Source organism: Eurypyga helias, unplaced genomic scaffold (genome assembly GCF_000690775.1).
Source record: "Eurypyga helias isolate BGI_N326 unplaced genomic scaffold, ASM69077v1 scaffold4988, whole genome shotgun sequence".
Lineage (NCBI taxonomy): Eukaryota > Metazoa > Chordata > Aves > Eurypygiformes > Eurypygidae > Eurypyga > Eurypyga helias.
In genome coordinates, this window is record NW_010266201.1 from 39,029 (window position 1) to 62,492 (window position 23,464).

General features: G+C 40.1%; 1 protein-coding gene across 1 annotated transcript in view; it reads left to right on the plus strand.

Moving 5' to 3' along the window:
* The first annotated feature begins 3,918 nt into the window (after positions 1-3,918).
* The window catches only part of NDST4 (N-deacetylase/N-sulfotransferase (heparan glucosaminyl) 4), an 81,618-nt gene continuing 62,072 nt past the window's right edge, over positions 3,919-23,464 (plus strand). Inside the window, exon 1 of the mRNA XM_010156982.1 lies at positions 3,919-4,899. Within this exon, the coding sequence (XP_010155284.1) occupies positions 3,919-4,899 (981 nt within the window). The remainder of the gene's footprint in view (positions 4,900-23,464) is intronic.

The following is a 23,464-nucleotide window of genomic DNA, read 5'->3' on the forward strand; positions in this document are numbered from 1 at the left end:
ATTGATGAGAGAGCTGTGTCTGTTTAGCCTGCAGAAGAGGAGGCTCAGGGGGGAATCTTACCAATGCTTATCAATATCTAAAGGGTGGGTGTCAGGAGGCTGGGACCAGGCTCTTCTCAGTGGTGTGCAGTGACAGGACTAGGGGCAATAGCCATACACTGGAAACAGAAGGTTCAGCCTGATCATGAGGAAACCCTTCTTCACTGTGAGGGTGATAGAGCCCTGGAACAGGCTGCCCGGAGACGTGGAGTCTGCTTCTTTGGAGAATTTCCAAAGCCGCCTGGACTTGTTCCTGTGTGATCTACTCTAGGTGATGCTGCTCTGGCAGGGGATTGGACTAGATGATCTCTAGAGGTCCCTCCCAACCCCTTCCACTCTGTGAATCACAACAGAGTTGCAGTTTTCCTCTTTCTGGAAAAAGGCCTCATGTCTAGGAAGTCAGCTGAACGCAAGATTGAAGATCTACTGAAAGGCCAACTTTGGATGAATATAACCTTGATTACTTGATCAAATGTACCCAACTTTGGGCTTCACCCCTGAAGAGTCAAGGAATGCCAATCAGTGACCATAGGAACACCGGACCTCAAACATCTATTTCTACAATGAAGCTACATTAGTAATGTTAATTATGAAATATGGCCTATTTTCATGTTTCTCAAATTAATATAATGCCGAATACTCCAAAGATATTTGAATTTCTGAGTGAATATAAAGCTATTGAACTTTAAGGGGAGAGTTTCAAAGGCACAAATGGCACTTAACTTCCAATTATGCCTTGGAAAATGTCCCACTAATGGCTAATACAGCTGATTTATTTTCATAAACTTTAATTACTTCACACTTTTTTTTTTTTTTACTGAACAGTATAATCTGTTCAACAGAGCAGTTCAAACAATGCACACACTGAAAAGAGTACCTGCTCCAATGCCAGGCTTCTGTATGCAAGTTTAGATTCCTTGTCAGTTCTAGTATTTAGATATCTAGATAAATGAATGCTTGCACTTGTTACAACATCTGCACACAACAGATGTACTAGTTTACATTAAATCTGATTACTAATATTTTAACTGGAAGAGATTTATTTGGATCAAATGATTTGGAATGAAGACTATGTTTTTGTTTTGGCTAGTACAAGGGCTTCTCATATTTTACCAATACAAGCAGTTGCAGTGGCAAAGATCTGGTTCACGAAACGCATTATTTTGACAGCTTGCAATGCCAGCATCTGGGCGATGGAGCAGGACAGAACAGTGAGAAAAAAGCCAATTGTAGGTCTCCAGGCATGGTGTTCCCTTGTGCTGTGAGTGTAGGCTGAGACATGTAATGGTAAGCATTCGGCGTGATTTAGTGGCAGCTTTCTTAGAGCTGAAGTCCTCGTTTTTAAATTTATTTTTAAACAGAAGAGTCTCAGTTAAGGCGTTTCACCTGCCCTGAGGATTCCCGGCCCCCCTGGAAGGAGCCTGCCTGCAGGCAGGGCTCCGGCCGCGGGGTCGGGGTGGGAGCGGGGGCTGGCTGCTGAAACGCAGGAGACCATCGCCCTCTAGTGCTGAACGCAAGCAGAGGCGGCAGAGTCCGAGAGGAGGGGGGGTTAATTATCGTTTCCAAGATACCTGCCCGTCTCACGTCAACAAAACTACAGCTTCTTGCCGTTAGCTGTTTGTGCGGACCCACGCAGCGAGACTGCCCCTCCCACGGAGAGCAATCCTGATCCGGTAAACCTGAGCCGGGCTGCGTGACGCGTCGGCCTCACCGAGGCGGGAGCGCTGCCCCACCGAGCGTGCCTCTCCGAGCGTGCCTCTCCGAGCGTGCCTCTCCCAGTGTGCCTCTCTTGATCCAGCTTTATCTCTGGATAAAATCTTAATTGCAGGCTTAGCAAGAAGCAAGACCCCAGCAAGCAGCCAGAACTGCAGAACATGGGAAGCAACAAAGAGGGGCAAATACTCTTACAATTACCAGGATGAATTTAATTTCCTAGTAATAGCTGTGACTTCCTTTTTATTTCTTCTCTCATACATAAAGACATTAGACATTACTAAAGCCAGAACATATTTCTCATTTCTGTTCACTTCTGTCGATGGATAAACCACCCAACTTGCTCACCTTTTGGCCAATTGCTGAGTGACTGATGGAGTAGCCCACAATACAGGGGTACAATGCTCCTAGCAAGCTTCCAACTGAGAAAGATAAAAACCTGAACCCAGCAAAGTCACAAATGGTCTCAAGCACCAACTCCCTCTCTCTAAACTGCAAAAGCAGCAACAAGACTCTCATGAGCAAGTAGACCTATTAATTCACAATTACTTCAGCATTCTGTTCATTGCTTGATAAGCTCCCAAAAGCAGTAGAGTACTAGGAGAGCGGTATGTGAGGCATTTAAAGGAAATTAAAACTTTTCACTTGCATTTTTAAGGTCCTGAACTGACACAGTCAAGAGGGTCCTTAGAACTGTATACCAGAGTCATAAAATATACTGTTAGACAAATTTCTTCAATACCTTTCTTGCAAGCATTTTCCAGTTTTAGGTGTAAAGCTTAAGATGAATGGTTTTCAGAATGAAACTCAAAAGTGTAATCTGAGTTAATGAAGGAGGACGCACCAACTGGCAAGTGTCTGCCTGGAAATAGCATTTTCTTCCTTGCAGTTCAGAAATCATCCATTGTTTACAGTCTCACATTGTTCCAATAAGTAAACAATATAAATAATTCAGAAATACGTTAATTCCTTTTTAAATCCATAGAGCAGCATGGGCTATTTATTTAGTTAGTTTTAATTGCCTCTGAGTCATATGGTTTATTGTTACCAATGGTAATTTTTCATTAATTTAGGTAGAACTACCAGGAATTGCACAAGGGCTTCAGAAGTGGCCAGGCAGTCAGGTTTAAGCATCCCTTATTTCAGCCACACAGCACAGCAGAAACAGACTGAAGCCCCAGTCCTTTAGCTAGAGGTGTCATGGCCCAGGGCACACACCACGTGCCCACCCAGCACTCAACTCCCTTGTGGTACTTTTCATGAGAAGTACCACCTCCCATTCAACCCTGACAGGTGCAGAGGCATGCACAGCTGTAGCCTGCAGTTTTAGTAGCCGACTCATTCACTTGGAAAATCCACGCACAACCTTTATCATTCCAGAGTCCTTAAACAGGCTGTAAAGTACTGATCACTCCAGGTACAGAATGGAAACTGGAGAGGAAAACCCTACAAATTTTTCCTCAAAGTCCTCTTTTCTCTTTCACTGTAATTTTATTAGTTTCACAATCCAACACAGAATTTGTTACCCCTTTGAAAATACGTAGTTTGACATGGAACCTGGACCAATATTTAACATTTACTTTGTCCTCTGATCTTCAGTCATTCCCATTTGCAATATCAATGAACCATTTTAGAGAAGAAATGCCCATAAATGAAGAGTTACATGTCCTCAGAAAGTTAGGTTTAGATGTCATTTTTATGCCCTAAGAATAGGGGAGAGCTGTTTAATGCAGTTTATCTTAATGCAGCAAGAAAGCAAGTGACACTGAGTGCTCCTTCAACTGCTCATGAGCTTCCCTCTTAACTCAGATTACCAGTATCAATCACCATCTTTATTAGCGTGTGTTTTTTAATTGCTTTATAGATTTTATTATATTTACTCTTCTTTTACTCCTTGTTGCAGATAATGTTAAGCGTCCTCTTCACTGATTATTGGCAGCTGCTGCGTTCTGAGAAAACCTCTTTCAATTTTGCTTTCCGGATCCTTTGACTTCCCACTCCAAAACTTTATAACCTCCCCGACAGCTTCATAAATGCATTGCAATGGTCACATGAACGTCTCAGGAGGGGAATCAGCACCTCTGTGTCTTCTCGCTCCTATGGGACTTTAGGAAGAGAGAACCAAAAAAGTGGCAAGTCCAACAGAAGTTGGAAGTCCTGCAAAAGATGAATCTAATCGTGAAGCTCCGTAGAAGTTTCAGAACACTGGTCATTCTCCTGGCAACCTTCTGTTTGGCAAGTATTGTCATTTCTGCCTATTACCTCTACACTGGCTACAAGCAGGAAATGGCCCTCGTGGAAACCACCGGCGAAGCAGAGTGTGAAGACCTCAAGCTTCTGCCATACAGGTCCATGGAGCTGAAAACAGCTAAGCCAATTGATCCATCTAAAACTGATTCCACCATCCTCCTCTTTGTGGAAAGCCAGTACTCCCAGTTGGGGCAAGACATCATAGCCATCCTCGAATCCAGCAGATTTCAGTACCACATGGTCATCGCGCCAGCTAAGGGGGATATTCCCCCTCTCACAGACAATAGAAGAGGAAAATACACAATTGTTATATATGAGAATATCTTAAAGTATGTATCCATGGACTCGTGGAATAGAGAGCTTCTGGAAAAATACTGTGTGGAATACAGTGTTAGCATAATTGGTTTTCATAAAGCCAACGAGAACAGCTCCCCGAGTACAAAATTGAAAGGACTGCCATTACATCTTTACAATAATGTAGCTCTCAAAGACTGTGTGGTAAACTCTCAGTCTCCCCTGCTGCGCATTACCAAAGCACCAAGGGTTGAGAAAGGTCCACTCCCCGGCGAAGACTGGACAGTCTTCCAGTTTAACCATTCCACCTATCAACCTGTGCTTTTAACTGAGCTGCAGACCTCCAGACCGCCCCCTGCGGCACTGCCAAAGGCTGCTCTGTACGCAACTGTCATCCAAGACTTGGGGCTGCACGATGGGATTCAGAGAGTCCTTTTTGGAAACAACCTGACGTTCTGGTTGCACAAACTGATCTTTATTGATGCCATCTCTTTCCTGTCAGGGAAGAAGCTCACACTCTCCTTGGACAGGTACATTCTGGTTGACATAGATGACATCTTTGTTGGGAAGGAGGGAACGAGGATGAACATCAATGATGTGAAGGTAAGGCAATAATTGGGGGATACCATCCCAGATATATGTATGTGCGAATGGTTACTTAAAAGGAGACAAAACTTGAAAAAGCCGAGAAGCTCCACTTCCTAGTGAGGGTTGAAAGTCCACAAGCATAGATACAGAAACCATAACCTGGGATTACTTTAAAAGTCTGTTTACCCACATATATAGAGATATGAATTCATGCATATGTATATACGTTGATACATAGACATGGCCTCATACACTAATGCACATATTGAACATACTGGCTGCCTCTTGCTTATATAGGTTCTAGGCAAGGGCTTAACCCAGAGCACCCAGGTGACCGAGAAGACTTTTTATGCTGTGCATAACAGAGGTTTTTCCTTAAACTAAATAAAAGGACCGTTGTTCCTGGAGCAAGTTTGCTGCTGAGATACCTGAATTTTTAGATAACAACACATTTTACACTGCTTTAATTTGTTTTTCCCTGCACATCCCTGCATACATACACATGTATGGACACAGCATATATATAATACCATTTATAGGCATTTTCTGTATTCTTTCTCTCACTACTTCAGAAAAGTAGAACAATAGAAGATGGTTGCCTTTTTAAATCTCACATAACTATCACTGTATTTAAAGGAACAAAAAGAGCAAAAGGAAAAAAGCCTGGAAAAGTTTTGGTCACATTTTGATCTACAAGAATTAGAAGGATAATTTTCAATAGCAGACTAGCAGATAAGCACTTAAAGTTACCAGTGACAGGTTGGAAGCATATACTTCAGCAAATGAAATAACTGTCTGATATGGTGAAAAGTCCCACAGACTATCCTTTGGGGGCTCTTTTAAACTTATTTTCAGTCTGTGGTATCCAGGGATGCTATCAGATTTGTTCAGAGTAATTTTCAAATATGTGTGCATCTTGGAAAGAATAGAACAAACTCAATAGCATGAGAGTTATTTCCTTGCAATTTTCCACATGTGGGAATCATCATATTCAAAGATTAATTGAAGTACCTAACATCACATTCTCAAGCCTTTAATCTCGGGGTTTATTTCCTGTAAATACCCCAATGCTTTCATGGGCAATAAACAAGCCTTTTTAAAGAAAAAAAAAATTAATGCAGATTTTAATTTTTCTACAACTTCTATATTCATCTGCCTCCTCATCCAGATCATTAAGAGAGAGATCGAAAAACCCAGCAGAAGCAGTACTCATATACAATTAAAACAATTTTGCACTTCAGGACAGTTTGGGTAATTCTATTAGCCAAACCAGGCATATGAATACTCATCAGGGCTGATTTCTAGCATCAGGCACTCCAAGTGCCTGGTGTCTTGAAATCTGAGCACCGTGCACAAGCACAGCGATCAAGTGCTCTCTCTGCAAATATATGGTAAAATGCTCTGAGAAAGGGCTCATATACAAGAGGATATTAGCTGAAAAGGCAATTGTGGAACCAGTTTCTCAGCAATAGCTTTCCGCCTGCACATTTTTGAGCACGTCTTTTTCCGATACGGTTAGCTCCACTGAGGAGGTCTATTATTCTACATTGGTTAGGAGTCTGTTACTCTAAGAAGAGCATCCACAGTCACATGGAAATTCACATCATACTCTTTGACTAGAATAATCTCACTAGGCAGAAAAAAGACCAAGTCACCTCCTTCATTATCCAGCAATCGATGTTACTAGACAGACCTTTCTACCTGCTCTTGGCAGAGCAGCCATGCTTCGTTGCTCAGTATGGGAGACACAGCAGAAAACTACAGATCCAAGGGCCTAAGTAGGAGATGGATGGCAGCACCTTAGCTGTTAAAAGCATTCCGCATCACTTATATATGCTGTACACATTTACCCATTTGAAAACCAAGCAGTCCACACTGCTGAATATCTTGAAAATAACATGAGAAAGCATTTACTAGGATTCAGACTTTTTTTAAAAGGAATGTGTGGTGAGTCTTCTTTTTAGGGATTACGTTTGAGTCAAGGTATGAAGGGAAGCTTTCGTTCTTCCCACATTCTCCAGTGCTAAATTAGCAACCCACTTCCATTGCAAAACAACCAATTGGGCCAATCACAGGTTAAATCCCCTCCTTATCTCAGACAAGAAATCATGCCACTAACACCAACCGTGGGGAACAACTTTTTGCAGGCACAGACTCAGAATAAACCTTCCCATCAAGCATTCTTCTGGGGACAGTAAAAACTTTATTTCCCTTTCAGACAATGTTCACACATAAAACCACTCTGCAACTTGACCACTCATAGATATTCTGTCCTTAACATTGTGGGTTTCATTTCAAATCAGTTACTCAGTGCAGATTTGTTCCCCAGGGTATTTTACAAGCACTGGCTACACAAATCAGTCCGTTCTTATAGACTGGACATTCCCAGAATACATTAACATTCAAAACAGGAAGTTTGCTAATGAACATAACACCAAAATCAGAGTGTACTTTTGTTAGTTTACAGTAAAAGATAATTACAGCCAGTTAGAGAACAATCTCCAAAGCCACTTGGGGAAGGAGGCAATTAAGAACCAGTGGGCTTGCCTTCATCCCTTAAGCAGAACAGCTTCTTTGCTTGAAAGGCAAAAACAGCAAAGGGAGACAATACTTAGGAGGCTGATATTTAAGGGATGTACAAGTATTGCCATGCATTTTGAAGCAGTGGCTGTGGACAGCTACTCAGAGAGGGTTACATTTTCACAGCAGGTGAGAGGCTGTTTCTGACACACACAGGCACCATGAGACTTAGGGGTGAGATAGGGTGGAAGTATGAAGGGATAACTAGGGGGTTAGCAAAGGATCTGTGTGTTGTTCAAGAGGAATGTGGGAGAATCGAGACCGTCTCCTTTCTTTCCTGAACTACGTATTACAGGTATTTATTTAGCACAAAAAAAAAAAAAGAAAAAAAAGGAAAAAAAACCCACCACAAAACCAATACCCATTAGGCTCTCCTAAGGTGCCATGCACACCCACATCCCTTGAGAATGCTTTCATACACAGCAGATTCCCAGATGTGTGCAAGTAAACTGCAAATGAACAGTTACCTCCTAAACTGTACGAAAAATAAATTTAAATAATATCACTCTGTTCAACCTCTTAGGCATTTCCTTCCAGTGACCAAATGTGTAATAACTGCCAACCCAAAGGACACACAACTAGAAATGTGTCTTCTGATAACAGTATTTGTATGCAACAATAAAAAGACAAGTGACACTGTTCCTGTTAATTACCTCCTGCAACTCAAATGTTTTTATCCCCTCACAAAGCCATTTCTCAATTAGGTGTTTCAGGGATATATATTTATATATATAGTATTATAAAGGGTGGCATCAGCTAGAGAAACAGAGATTAGAGAATGGAGTTATTATGGGCTCTGTTTACCACAAAAGATCTCCTGGTCCGTTGTATTATAGAAGTTGTGCAAGGTCATATCTGGCTAAGTAATTAAACAGGAACTCAGCAGAGCCACAGAAAGCTATTTCCCCAAGCTTTGCAGAGATCTATCTTGAGCCTAGCAAGCCTCTGCAAATGAATTTCTCCCTTTCCCTCCTACCAATGTATTAGCTCACTGCTTGATTTCAGAAGGTTAAAGACTGGAGAATTCATCTGTTAATTTGCAGAATTACTGAATTCGTGTACTTGCAAATTATATTGGTTCCCAGCCACACAATAAGTCCCAGGATCACTGGCATCAGTGATTTAGCAAAAAAAAACCCTGGAACAGCTCATTATACTAGGTCTGGGATTGCCATACAGAAAGAATATGAAACTTTAACCTTCAAAGTTTCCTTTTAAGTGAGCACAAACAGCGTTGCATTACCCAAACAGATAGTAAAAACTTGCTAAAGTCTTTCTTTGTTTTGTTGCTGTAGTGTGAGCTAGTACACTATTTACTTAACCAGGAGTAACTCCATACAGTGACTAGTGCTTTTTTTCAACACCTTTCACAAAGACATTTTATATCGTTAACTCAAAAAAACCCCTGCAAGATCACAATACAAGCTGAAGCTTTTACTCTTTAACAAATTAAAAAAAAAAAAATATTAAACAAACCTAAAAACATTAGCCTTTCACTTTTTACTCTCCTCTTAACTCTAGGACTTACTCTACAGCACAGCTTCCCTCCTATAGCCTTATTCCAGGTGGACTCTCTCAGGAGCCATCTGCTTCCCTCTCTTTCCCCACTCTCCCAGCTGGAGTTGATAATCAAAGAGAAATTGCTCATCCCAGCACCATCATATCACAAAGCCCCTTTCTCTAAAAGCTACATTTTCCTTTTCTGTATTCCCTCTAATTGCTGCCATGCGGGCTGGAGCATCCTTGTGCTTTCTGACATACTATAAAATAATAGAGCAATGCTTGGAAATGTCCTTTTGTTACTGTTAATTGTTGACCCTCTTCCTCCTTACAGCACCAAATAGACTGCATTCTTGCCGTTTCTTCCACTCTAAGCTTCAGTCCACTTACTTCAGTGGAAATAAGAATTACAGTAGTCTCTGACACATCCTCACTTCCACAAGTCTGCACTTTTTCTTTGACCTTCACCATCATTAAAATGCCTGGAACACTTAAAGGCTGTGATTTCTTGCTCATTTTAGTGTTTTAAAGACAGAAATTCATGTTGGAGTTGCATCTTTTCTGATAATTCCAAATTAAAGAGTACTGGCTCAGCAGGAGGCTGAGCTCAATATCTGAATCTCTCCAGCATATACTTTTTCTGATCTTTCTGCAAGGACAATTGCTTTCAGGTGGAATAATTAGAAATGTCTGGGCCCCATCACCAGGCATGGCAGAATGATAGTCAGTACAAAGCTGTGTGTGGGCAGAGAATGGGTAAAGCTCTTCATGCTGCTGTGTGCAAACCCTCTTCCCTGTCCATGCAAAGTCTAGGTGCCCTTTGAGAGAAGGAATTTAATAAAGTGCTGTAAACCAAAGCTTTTTCCTATTTCAGTTCTGCCTTACCTATTGTGCTGTTTGGAATTGGTGGTACAGACCCAAGCCAGACATGTGGATGAGGTAGCTCTATTTAACAACAGCCAAAAATGCATTTCCACATCCCTTTGCAGAATTTGGCACCTGGTGTCACAGACTATGCTCAGCTTTCTGTAGAAATTTCTAGCAAAGGTCAAGATCAGAATTAAGAGTCAGTGAGGATTATAATGGATACTTGGATTTCTAACTCAGGTTTCTGAAGAGTTTCCCTGGATGAATTACTCTCTTTTACCCGTCAGTCTCTCACTCAAATGTAGGGAAGATTATGATGGAATTTAGAGCAGCCCAACATCTCAATCTGCATCCAGTTGCTTCCAAACATACTCAGTGTCAATCCCCAAAATCCCCAGTGCTTGAGCAAAAATTTGAAACTCCTGGCGCTATAGACACTTGTGCTAGTTTTGGCTTGGATAGAGTTAATTTTCTTCACAGGATGTAGTATGAGACTATGGTTTTGTTTTGTGCTGAAAGCTGCTGATAACGCAGGGATGTTTTCATTATTGCTGAGCAATGCTTACACAGAATCAAGGCCTTTTCTGCTTCTCACACCAGGCTCCCCCCGAGAAAGATCTGGGTGGAAAAAAATCTTGGGAGGGCACACAGCCAGTACAGCTGATCTCAACTGACCAAAGGGATATTCCATACCATATGATATCATGCTCAGCATATAAAGCTGGGGGAAGAAGAAAGAAGGAGGGGGTGATGACATTTATCTTCCCAAGTAACTGTTATGCGTGATGGATCCCTCCTTCCTTGGAGATGGCTAAACACCTACCTGCCAATGGGAAGTGGTGAATGAATTCCTTGGTTTGCTTTGCATGCACATGCAGCTTTTGCTTTACTATTAAACTGTCTTTATCTCAACCCATGAGTTTTCTCACATTTACTCTTCTCTTATCCTGCCATGAGGAGAGTGAGCAAGAGGCTGTGTGGTGCTGAGTTGCCAGCTGTTTAAACCAAAAAAAATAGAAGTAAATCTTTTTTTATTGTTCATTCATCTGTGGCTTTTTCCTTCATCACAAGCTGCAAACAGCAATCACTTCCTTGCTGATAATGTCAGTTACAATAGTCATCCCTATGACCTTTTTATAATAATAAACTCCTGCCACTAAAGTAACCACACCAATGGAGTATATACAGGGAGAAACAAAAACCAGAAGATGTATGAGCATAGGAAGCTTGAGGAGACAGTCAGGCATTAGCCATTATAGGCTGTGTTGCCCTTATGTCACCTTTTAAAGTACTTGAGAGTAGCAGTGAAGAAAACAGTGCAACAGAATTCTGGAGTTCCCAATTTTGGGTGGTTTTAAGGACTTTAAAAATTAATTTAAAAAGCAGTTGAGAAGGCATTATAAGAAAAGAATTAATTTTCAGACAATCTTTTTTAAAAACAGGAGTGTCTAGTCCATTCTGCTTCAGCAGAGATGACAGTTCATTCAATATTTTCCTTCTTTGGGTCTCTTGAATCATCCAGTTCTTTCCACAATAATTTGAGTGTTGAATACTGCTCAAGTGCCTTGCCTAGATACATCACACAAAACTTCTCATACTTTTTTTTGTTCCAATAAAACCTGTTTTTTTGTGCAGCATATTTTATATAAGTATTAGTATAGTTAAAAACCACAATTCCTCTACCATCAGCAAAACTTTTATTTTTCTCCTTGGCGGCCTAGTGGATTGACTGTCTATCCAACTGCCCTGCCTGAATTATAATGGATTTGGGGTTCTCTCATCTGCCAGGTTTCCCACTGAAGATATGGTAGGTCTTGACAGTGTTTTATACAGTCTTGCCAGGAAACAAATTCTGATGGAGCTACTTTTCTAGCTCTTTCATTTTGTTTGTTTAGACAATTATGTTCCTTCCAGATGTCCCACACATTAAAAGGGTAACTCCTTCACATGTTCTAAGCAAGATTTTTCTGAATGTTTGAAAACTCACTATTCCCCTCTCCCAGAGACCACACTGGGGTCTTTTTTGTCTGCAGGGTTACAAGACACCAGTATGATTTGATGTTGTTTGTACAAGCACATAGAAATACCACAAATCTGAATGTTCCCCCCCCTCCCAATGTTAAATCTTCCACGACACAAGAGAAGGAATTTTTAAAAAAAAAAAAAAAAAAAAAAAAAAAAAAAACCCAGAGAAAAATGATCTTTACTCTTCCAGCATTTTAGCTAACCGTAAGAACTCGACAGAACATAATTTTGAAAAGGATTAACAATTTTGAAATTAAAAAACACAGCACAATATCGAAATGCAATATGCAGGGGTTTTTAGTTATTGGTCTAATTCAGAAATATCTAATGCTCACAGCCAGTGTTCAGCATCACTGTCTTGTGACACCCTCCTTTGTCTATGCTTCCACTAATTTCCTGGATTTGTATTGTTTTCCAGAATCCCTTCTCCAAAATAATTCTGAAGTCATAGGTTATATCATACTGGAGCATATTTCCAGGATATATGTTCTACTCTGTTTCATTTACCTTAATTTAATTTAATTGAAAACATTTTCATAACATTTAGGGAATCCATAAGACCCACAAAATATGGCTGCTTTATATCAACCTCTCAGGAGGCCTACATTAACCTCAGTTTTAAAACAATGCATATTAGTTAAAAGAGGAGCAATAACAATTGCTTCCTGTATAGCTAAATAACACTCCGTGAAATGATCAAATACCTTTCTAGAAAAAATAGCCACTGCAGACTTAAAGAGCAGTCATAATTATTACCTTAAAAGCACTTGATGCAGCAATAAACACATTACAATGAATGCCATATTTAATGCATTTACTTTAGTAGCAGTGTTACTTAAGTAACTTTAAATATGCCTTTGTCATCCAAATGTGAGCAGAAGAAACAACACTTAAAGAAAATTCTCAATGTAATATCATTAGCATTATTCAAATGATCTGAAAATGGCAATGCACAGAAAAAGAGTGAAGAGATGAAAGGATAGACAGGTGAGATAATAGAGAAAACCTCAAAAAGAAAATGAAGACTTTGAAACTTAAAATGTTTAGCAGTAATTGACTAGGCATTTTCTGCCCATTTCTATGTCATAACGTAGTATCAAAACAAATCTTCTTCTATGCTTGGCTTCAAACTCTTAGATATGTCTGTCAATCTCTCTCTATACCTATATATGCATACCCTGGCACAAATTATATCATATGATCTACTCTGTCTCTTCTATGAATATAGCCATAGACCCCTTCAATTAAGACTTTTACTTCTATTGTCTCCACCTGCGTACTTTCCTTATAGGCAGAATAATGTAGAGGCTTTAGGCAAAAGTTGCCAAATTCCATCTGACACAGGGGGCAGAATAAGAGTCTAGCAAGAGCTGCACCACAACCGCTGGGCTTGGCGTCCACTCTGAAGTGCAAAATTACTTTCTAGTAGAGGGACACTGTCTATTAATTATCATTCCTGAAGGTAAACATCACATGATGACATGTGAAACTGGTAAATTGTAAGCAGATTCCGATACCAGTTAATAGACCTTCAAACTAAACCTCCTGCTTTGTTTTGGAAAAAAAATGCTTTTGGTCAAAATCTAGGATGTGACCATTGCTTCTAGTGAGCTGTGCATTCATCTACAGGAAGATTTAGGCTTTCCCCAAAGGGCTCGACCATTTTCATACGTGTTTCCTTTTCCTCTGGACATATAAAGAGTCCAAATACTTTTACAGAGACATAAGAACAAATGATCTTCTGATTTCATCATTCAATATGAGTCATACATAGCTTGGAATAGCTAGAATGAGTCATATATTGCTTTCAGTAGGGTCTGTCAGAGAACAGTGCTTTGCATACAAACACATTGATTCATCTGGAGAAATTCACTTTTCAAGAAACCATTTTATTTAAGAAAATTCATATGGTCTGTGTGTAGCTACTTTAATAAATAAACAAAAAAATTAATTATTTCATTGAACATTTGAAATTGTGACAGCTCGATACAGTTATTGCACTGCTGAAGGGGATATCTGTGCATCAGAGAGTTTCTTGGGGTTTTTTTGCAGTGATCATAAACACACACAAAGAATCAAATTTGACGAGAAAATCATCCTGCCTTTTATGTTTATGTCACCAGATAATGTTCTGGTGACTGGCCAAGCAAACGAAGATAAAATTGTGCAAAGCATTCAGGGTTTGCTGTGAATGCCCAAGCTGTAATAAAACACGATAGGATGCATTGTGGTTTTCCATCAGATGCCGACTAGTGAGACCCAAGCGTCAGGTTTTGACCTATGACCATTGACATGGCAACTCTCCAACCCTTTGTGGAGACACAAATCCCGTTTAAAAGCAAGCGCACCAACGGCAAGTGATGGGTAAACCCTTCGTTATTTGCTAGCGTTTAATGCATCTCCTGGGAAGGTCTGTTAGGTACGCCTTTCATAGCCATAATGCTCGCACCTGTGAAGAGATACACATTTAGGAGTCCTGGGTACCAAATGGCATTTAGCAGTCTCTCACTTTATACCAGACCCTATGGCAATGCAGTATTGGTAGGGCTTTCGAAGGATGGTAAGATGCTGTATCTGGTTGACTCTCCAGATGCCTGAATAAGGCTAACATCTGTGCACACCAGGTTAGCACTGCACCAGTTACCGTTTCAGCTGATTCTAGGGTGTTTTTTTGTCACTGCCAAGATAAGTAACAGGCTCACCCAGAAATAGGTGGGAAATCGCCTCATTCTCCATTATCACAGCTCATGCTACAGGTGCATGCTACTGCCAGTGTCCCATGAGGAGGGAGAGCCTGTTCTCTGAGCTCAGAGACCAGAGCAGTGCTCACAGCCCTAAGTATAAAGCTCTTGCTCAACTGCTTCAGTTGTTTCCATACGAGGGTTGATTGGGAATATTTGTACCGAGACACACTACAGTGACCATGTTATTTGGGGCTAGCAGTTTGTAGCACCCACGAAACTTCACCCGTGCTCACGTGAACTTACAAAATGGTGAAAATGTGGACACCATAGTGCTGGGAAGTTCCTGAAAAATCTTCCCTTTCCACAGACTCCCAGAGACCCCTTGCTTGGGAATTTTATGAGATCACTTTATTTTTTTGCTGTGCTGCATGCATGCCTACGAGCACATGCTGGAGGTTAGATGCTGACATGTCTCAAATGCAACCCCCCCACTTTGCTATACACGGCAACCCAACCTCTGTTTTCAGAGACCACTGTTTGCTGCCCTGCTCCTTTGAACCCCCTCACAGACAGACTCTCACTTCTTCCATGTGCTTTTGCTGCCAGTACAGACTACTCAATCGCCAGGTTGGGAGAGCTCCTCTTTATTTACTGCCGCGCACATGCTGGCTGCAGCAAGGTTCTCCAGCAAATCACCCTGCTTCGGCACTGGCAGCCTATTTTCAGTTCAGTAGCGGGATGCCAATGTCAGTTTTAACTTACCCTTCATTTTCATTTCATGGCCTTTAATGACTTATCCATACACTTACTAGCACTGCTATCTACGTGTCCCTTTTACGGCGCCTGTTCTGAAGGCACAGTGGTACCCTTTCCAAGTGACGTACATGGATGTAGCATAGCTTTGTATCCAACTGTAATCATTTTCTGCAGGCAGCAAACACAATTACCACATAAATACAGGAGGTGAGAGGAATAAAACTTTGTTCCTTAGGGGCCAAATGCACAAGGCACTGTTTCTACAGAGATTTTCTTAGAGATAAGAAGCAAAAGTAATTTGAAGAACACTGCCCAAAGACCATCTTCACACACAGGAGGAAACCACATGTTATATTTTTGCTTTTATGGCAATCTTTTATTCTGGAAATATTGTCCTGATAAAGTAATACTTGTCCTTACAATTAGCCTTCTATCAGTGACAGAATATGACTGGGGCCAAAATCAAGGTTTCTAACTGTTTATGAGATTCATCTGCACAGGACCTTACAGTATAAGTGTCTTTTCATTTATGAAAATAATATTACTTTTACATTCTTGTTTTTACCATTGAAGATGACATTGTAGAAAATCATCGCTAGTTCTACAATACTTACAAAAACTCATTTTTAATTGCTATTAATTAATTTCTTTTTAAAAAGTACAAAAGCATTTTTTGGTCTCATGGGCAATTATAACATTATAATATAACACTAGTGATTTAAATATGTCATTTAATGTGTACAAAATTTCTAAATTTATATTGGAAGTATTAAATATGATAAATTATAATCACGATAGTTACAATATTTTATACAGAATATTTTATAAAGCAAAGAATTTCTCTCAAGAAATGCCAGTATGAAAAAAAAAGGTTTTTTAACTTTAATAGGATTTAATTTTTCAAAATTAAAAAGAAAATGAAAGGATAAGTTATTCATCATTTCCTACAAACCAGCATATTAGTAAAATCACTTTGGAGCTTTCTGAACAGTGTTTTTGTTCATTAGGATTTGATTTAATGTAACACATTGCATGTATTAAAGTTTTCTGATTTAAAACTCCAGCATTTATCATTGATTAGTATAGCATATGCTAAAAAGCTCTTGTATTTCCAGTTAAGGCTGGCACAGAAAGACTAGGCAACATGGCACCCTTCAAATCTGAGAGTTTCTTTAAGAGCAACTTTGTCTGTTTAGAGCCCAGAGTTTGTTTTAGCTTGGGTCTGCCATCCAAGGCCATAGAGCTCACAGGCATTGTTCTGTGCATGGGTTAAAGTAGAGGTAGGTACAGTTTGGCAAGAAATGTAATTTGAACAACTTGAAATTCTTGAGGTGGAGTGAAACTTTTTTTTCTTCTAATTTTTGTTGTGAGACAGGGTCTCCTAAATCATATTTTCTTTAAAAAATAGTAAAAATCTCCCCGTTGCTTAATTAGCAGTAAGATTTATGAAAAGCTAGCGAAGGTAAGAGTAGCCAGTTTCTTTCTGAGGCCATTACATTTGAGCAGTAAAGCCATTATCCCACCTTTGGCTCATTTGAGACTATCTGTTTTAACTTTCAAAACTAATGCCTCCCCATCCCCAAACATACCCTACGAGCAAAACATCAGCTCAGTGTTAATCTCTGGTAAGATGTTGTCTTGAGGAAATAAAGCCAAATGTTATTTTTTTTCCCCCTTCAGGAGCACAAATCATAAATACCATTTACCAAGCCATGACATTGTCTAAATATGTGTAAACCTTACTCTTTTCTTCATTTTTGGTGTTTCTTCATATTACCAGCAGTCTTTTAATCTGCTGTTCATGTTTTGATCCAGAGAGCATCCAAGCAGAAGTGGGGTCAATGGTGTTATGTACACTTAGCTTCTCTAACACGACATCCACAGTGTTTTTCGCATTTCTGACTGGAGAAGGCTGAATTAGTTATCTGAGAGAGGTTAATTTTTTTTTTAATCACTGCAGTCCTTTAATTGGCATTTTTGCATTCATTATTTAAAAAAACCCACAAATTAAATATATTATAACCAGTACCTGCTTCCCAGTACTTTCTGACCAAGGCACAGTGATATTAAAAGAATTAGCAATTAGGATTTTACTTTTCCTTCCTTCCAACTTGTTTAGCCATTTATCCTTGGACTAAATGAAAAAAGTCCTTCCAAAATGGCAAAGTGGCAAGGCAGGAGAAAATTAAGTTTATATTCTTGTGACTCAATCAACTTGGACTGATCCAGTGAAAGTTTCCTGTGGCAAAATGTTGATTTATTAAATGCAGAATGTTCCATCGGAATGTGATTTAAACAAAATTATATTCTGTCTGCTCTGGCAGGCTGAAGGAAAAGTGGGCAGTTTGAAGAATATAAAAAAAGTTCTAAAAGATCATAATTAAATGTAGCTTTGGAATTGCCAATCTTCCAGAAATTAAAAAATGCAAATAATTCACACTCTGCTGAGAGACTTTTTAAATATGGGAATGTCCCAGGAAATAGATATGTCAGGTTTTTACTGCCTCTTCGTTTTATGTAAAAGCCAGAATTATTAATGTAACTTTTACATTACATATTAAATCCAAATTATCAACATTTAAGCCATTTCTAAAAGTTGTCTCCACTTGAACTGCCTCGATTGAACCAGATGGAAACAAAGTCATTGTCTGAAAGGAACGATGTTTTTCACCCAAAAACATCAGACCTTCAAGTAAAGGCTGTACAAAGAAGGTTTGAATTCACATTTTTGACAGCATACAGTATTTGCTTGCCTTCCCCAAATCTCATGAAATATTGGCTCTTAAACCTGTCAGCAATTCTTGAAAGTACAAGTGCTTTTTTGGTTGAGGTCCAATTGTTTTAACAGGGTAAATCTCAGTATGATTTTCCATTCCCTGGGTTTTTAATCTCGTCAGAAGTCTGTAGGTCTGTACATTAGCCTGCTCATTAATAGCATAGATGCAAAGCCAAGACCAGGATCATTTTAGTTAATAGAAGTTTTGATATCGATTTCTGTATTGAGGGGGTTTGGCTGCAAAAAATATTCACTGCAAGAGCAGCTCCGGCTGTGATCTCAGGGCTCTGGGGCAGGGGGAGGGGAGCACAGCTGGCCATCTCTGGGCTATGCTATAGCCATAGTCACAGATAAAATAGATATAAGCAAAGAAGACAAAGCAGACCCGCTATCTCTGCCTGGTTTATTGCTGTGAATATGTAAGAAAAGAAAGGCAGGACTCCTAGATGAGAAAGGGGCTGTAAGCTGCCATGGGCAGCAGGTTGTCCCAGGAGAAAAGCAGCGTAATGAGGACGAGAACATGGGATAGAGGCTCAAGGGAAGAGAGTCAAAGTGGACCTTGGATCAGGGTCTCCATGGTCAGATACATGGTCTCTCCATTTTCCAGCCATGTTTAAACCGTAAGGGTTATAAAGACCGAAGACCTTTGGAATAATATGTACTGTAGTTTTTTCAACAAATTAGCACAAATGTTTGGTAATTAATTGAATATACATGAATAAGTAAGCCTTAATCTATATGTATCTATAATTAATAGGCACTAAATACTCCATAATCTTATTAATTTAGGAAATCTTTAATGGATGTCCAGGCATAAATGTGAACTGCTGAGCCTATGATCAGCATAGTTAATAATAATAATAATGCATTTCTTTTTTTAAAAATAAGTTCAGCTGCAGAATGTGAATTCTTTAATAAAAAAGCTCTGCATGTGTCTTCCTAGTAACGTATCCCAAGATTTATGTGCATCATAAACAAATATGTCTGTGGTATTATAAAGTGTAATTCCACTGTATTTGTTATTAGGAAAGGGAATAAGGTTTCCCATATGCTTTCACTATTATTTCTCTTGTAACTGGGAACATGCTGCCAGTACATTATCAGTAAATAAAAGCTACCCATCACTGCCGTAAATATTGCAAGGTGGGTGTTACAGAGCAGCTCTGAGTTAAAGACCAGGGGGGATTTACTCTCAGCCTTCAGGCAGCAGGTACGTTTCAAAGCTCAGCAACAAGAGGCAAAGCCTCAGACTAGTGACACCTTGTCATTTGTTCACTTAATTGTCATGGAAAGATGGCTGAACTCCACTCGCAAGAGAGAAGACTATACTTTATTGATATAAACAAAGTTCAGCGGTAAATGTGACGGCAGTTTAACAAGATTCAATGGTAAGGTATGCTTGATTGTTTACTGCACAGAGGACAGGGACAGACAAAACTGTCAGGGAGACCCTCCTGTTAAACCTCAAGGTTCTGAATGGACCCCTTGCTTTCTAAACTCCTTCTCAGAGAGGAGTCTAGGTGTGGCTGGATCCAGTCCTAGTCCCAGTCTTGGTGAACAGCTTATGGCCAAAGGACTATATATGCAAAATCAATCCTTTATATCCCTTCGATAAGATTTTGAACTGTAACATGCTATTAGTCACTTAGTGAGACTCTGTTGTAGCAAGGAATCTCCCAACCTCGAGGAGTAACCTTGAAGGCATCAAGGGGAGATCCTGGCCTGCAGTGCACTGCTGTGAAGGAGAGCTGAAGGGGCTCTTGGGCAGCTCACTGTTTATGGGGATAAGGTGGTTGACTCAGTCACATTTACACACCGACTGCAGGTGTTATTTCTTCCAAACCTGGTTTGAGTTGGACATTGACCCACACTGTGGTTAGGTGGGAAATTATCCCTTGTCTCTTGTGTATCTGTCTCCCCTGAATCCACTTTGAGCTGGATGCATCCATCACAACCACCACTGGCGTTTGCCACTTGAGCAAGGTTATGGGAAAAGGTCAGGTCATAGAATCAGTCAGTAGGTTGGGGAAGAACATTGTCACATTAATATAAGGAAACATTTTGAGTTGGCTGCTGTCGTGGTTTAACCCTGGCCAGCAACTAAGCACCACACAGCCGCTTGCTCACTCTCCTCCCGGTGGGATGGGGAAGAGAATTGGAAGAGCAAAAGTGAGAATCATAGAATCGTAGAATCATAGAATGGTTAGGGTTGGAAGGGACCTTAAAGATCCCTGCCATGGGCAGGGACACCTTCCACTAGACCAGGTTGCTCAAAGCCACATCCAGCCTGGCCTTGAAGACATCCAGGGATGGGGCATCCACAACATCTCTGGGCAACCTGTTCCAGTGCCTCACCACCCTCTCTGTGAAGAATTTCTTCCTGATATCTAATCTAAACCTCCATGAGAAAACTCATGGGTTGAGATAAAGACAGTTTAATAAGTAAAGTAAAAGTCACACATGCAAGCAAAGCAAAGCAAGGAATTCACTCACTACTTCCCATGGGCAGGCAGGTGTTCAGCCATCTTCAAGGACGCAGGGCTCCATCACACATAACGGCTACTTGGGAAGACAAACACCATTGCTCTGAATGTTTCCCCCCTTCCTTCTTCTTCCTCCAGCATTCCCCCAGTTGTGCTGAGCATGATGTCATATAGTCTGGAATACCCTCTTTGTCAGTTGAGGTCAGCTGTCCCAGCTGTGTCCCCTCTCAAATTCTTGCACACCCCCAACCTATTTGCTGGTGGGGTGGGGTGAGGAGCACAGTAGGCTTTGACTCTGTGTAAGCACTGCTCAGCAATTAACAAAAACATCCCAGTGTTATCAACACTGTTGTCCATGCAAATCCAAAGCAGAATCCCATACTAGCTACTACGTAGAAAACTATCCCAGCCAAAACCAGTACAATGATACACACATTGATTTCAGTTTAGGATGATGTCAAAGGGAGGTTTATAAATTTCTAAAGATCAGGATCTCGGCTGAGACTTGGATATAAAATACCACAATTTAAATAATAATTTGAGGTGTGCTAAACCCCAGCAGAGGAGAGAGGGGGCAAAGAAGGGGAATTCAGAGTTCATAAAAGATCTTGAGCAGTAAAAAAGATTTTCCACAATGGAAAAATACTACCTATCTTTTGGCTATTTCTCATCCTACAGTTGCAAGTTCTTTTCAGTATATGAATGTACACCTTGTCGAACAATCCCGTTTGCGTAACAGAGCATTAGCCTTAGTTTTAGAGTAAAACCTATCAGAACAATCCAGTATTTATGCATTTTAAACAGCTATTCCCATATAAAATTAAATTATGGCACTCCCCCATAACCAGTAGAGTAATAGAACCTCTCACTTCCGAAATGAGTGGAAATTTAATGTAACACCTATAATTAAAAGGTTGATACTTTGCTGAACATATCTTTCTCAGTTTAATAATCCTAAATTACATGGATTCATGCACTGCAAGTACCTACACAGTTTTCAATGGGAATATTTAGAGAGAAAAGTAATACGTATAATGACTAGCACCAAAAGCAACTCGATATAAAAGTTAACTGGCTCAATATTGACACTTTCTGCCTGCCACCAAAATACATGTGAATGGCTTTGAAATAGGAATAACTTAGGAATAGGAATAAACAAAAATCAAAACAAGTATCCCTTCTTTTCTCCCCAACTTTTCTGTTCATCTTTTGTCTTCTGAGACAATACTATGCAAGTTTTTAATGGGCTGGTGAGCTTAGTTTTCTTCGCTGTTCCTAAGTGCTAGAAACGTATTCACCATAGACAGATGGTGGTCTTATGTACATGAGAACAGGAAAGAAGACCAAAATTGCAACTACTGTGAGACTTATGAAAGGATCACAAACATTAGAAGCACTGATTTTCACTGTATTGTCTTCAGACATCATTATACTTGGAAGGCTTACCCTTCCTATAGGGTGTGGGTTGAATCTTTCATCAAAAACTGTTCCCTGTGGAAGGCTCTATATACCATGGGAATGTGTTCTCATACAAATGATAAGTTGGGGAAAAGAATAAGGAATTTCAAAATTATGTTCCCATTCTCTTCCAAGAAGCCAAGAAAACATGTTGTAAAAGGCATCAGTAAACACTCTCTGATTAAAAAAATGCTTGCTAGAAATGTATACTCTCCCTTCCAAATAATTCACTTGGTGTCCTTATGACACAGCACAGCATTCATCCTGTTTAATTTAGAAAATCAAGGATGAGGGGCTGTTAGGGAGTGCAAACATACCTTTCTAACAGGAAATACTTCCCAGATGCATGGCACTTGGGGAAATTCAATCTATTCCAATACCAAAAAAGGTTGTTTGTCAGAAGCAGTTTTAGAGGCCCTGGAGATGTCATCCCTGTCAGGAGTGATTTAGCAGTATCTAGAAAAGGATGAGCTCCATCAGAGAGTAGAAAATTTGCCTCAAACTTCTTTTTCTTTCTGATGGCTCAAATTCCCTGCTAAACCTCCCAATGATGGGGCAAGGGAGCAGCTACTGTCCTTGCTCAGGGTCTTCTCCAGAGCCTGGCCAGCCAGCTGGTTGTCTTCCCTGCTTGGGGTCTTGGGACACGCTGGCTTGCTGCAAGCGCCTACACAAGGTTAAGCTGGGAAGGCCAGAGGGGACCATTAGGATAATGTGGTGTGACAACCTAAATAACACAGGATGTAGAAATTCGTCCAGCAATAAAGTTCAATTCCAGCTTCAAATGTAACAACCAACAGAAGCTTGGATTTAGCTGCTGCCTCTGGATCTGCCTTGGGTTGTGGTTCCAGGTGGATGAGTGATCTGTTATTAGAAATTTCCTTCCTAGGAAATCCCTCGAAGGGATGAAAGACTAATTCATACTTTTTGACAATACATCATACTACTTGAATTTCTCAAGGGTGCAGACATGAGTTTTTTTCAAGTCTGTAATCCATAGTGATCTGAAGAAGGGCATTACTCTTAGTATAATTTTCCCAAATTTTGAAAAGGTGTGGTGGTATTTTTTAGCCATATATCTATGACCTGAAACATTTCCTCTGGCTCTTACATTTGTTCTAAATTTTACATAAAATTACTTAGTTTTATGAAAAACTAACCTCCTGGAACCATTTCAGAATGGTTGATTTCAAATTTGTCAGCCTCACTTGGTGATCTGGAGTGATTTTATTACAGAACGTATAGGCCTTGGATATTTCTATTCAACAGGATCAAGTAAGAACCATGAGTGTTGCCATTTTGCTATCGATCCTCCAGCTTCCTTCTCTGGCCAACTTACTATGCAGTCTTCAAGCTGGGAAGGGTAATAAAGTGGTGGTAAATGAAGCAGTAGTAAACAACAGGATTTTCTGGGATGGAGGAGTTTGAACCCACCCTGAAGGGCAAAACAGGCT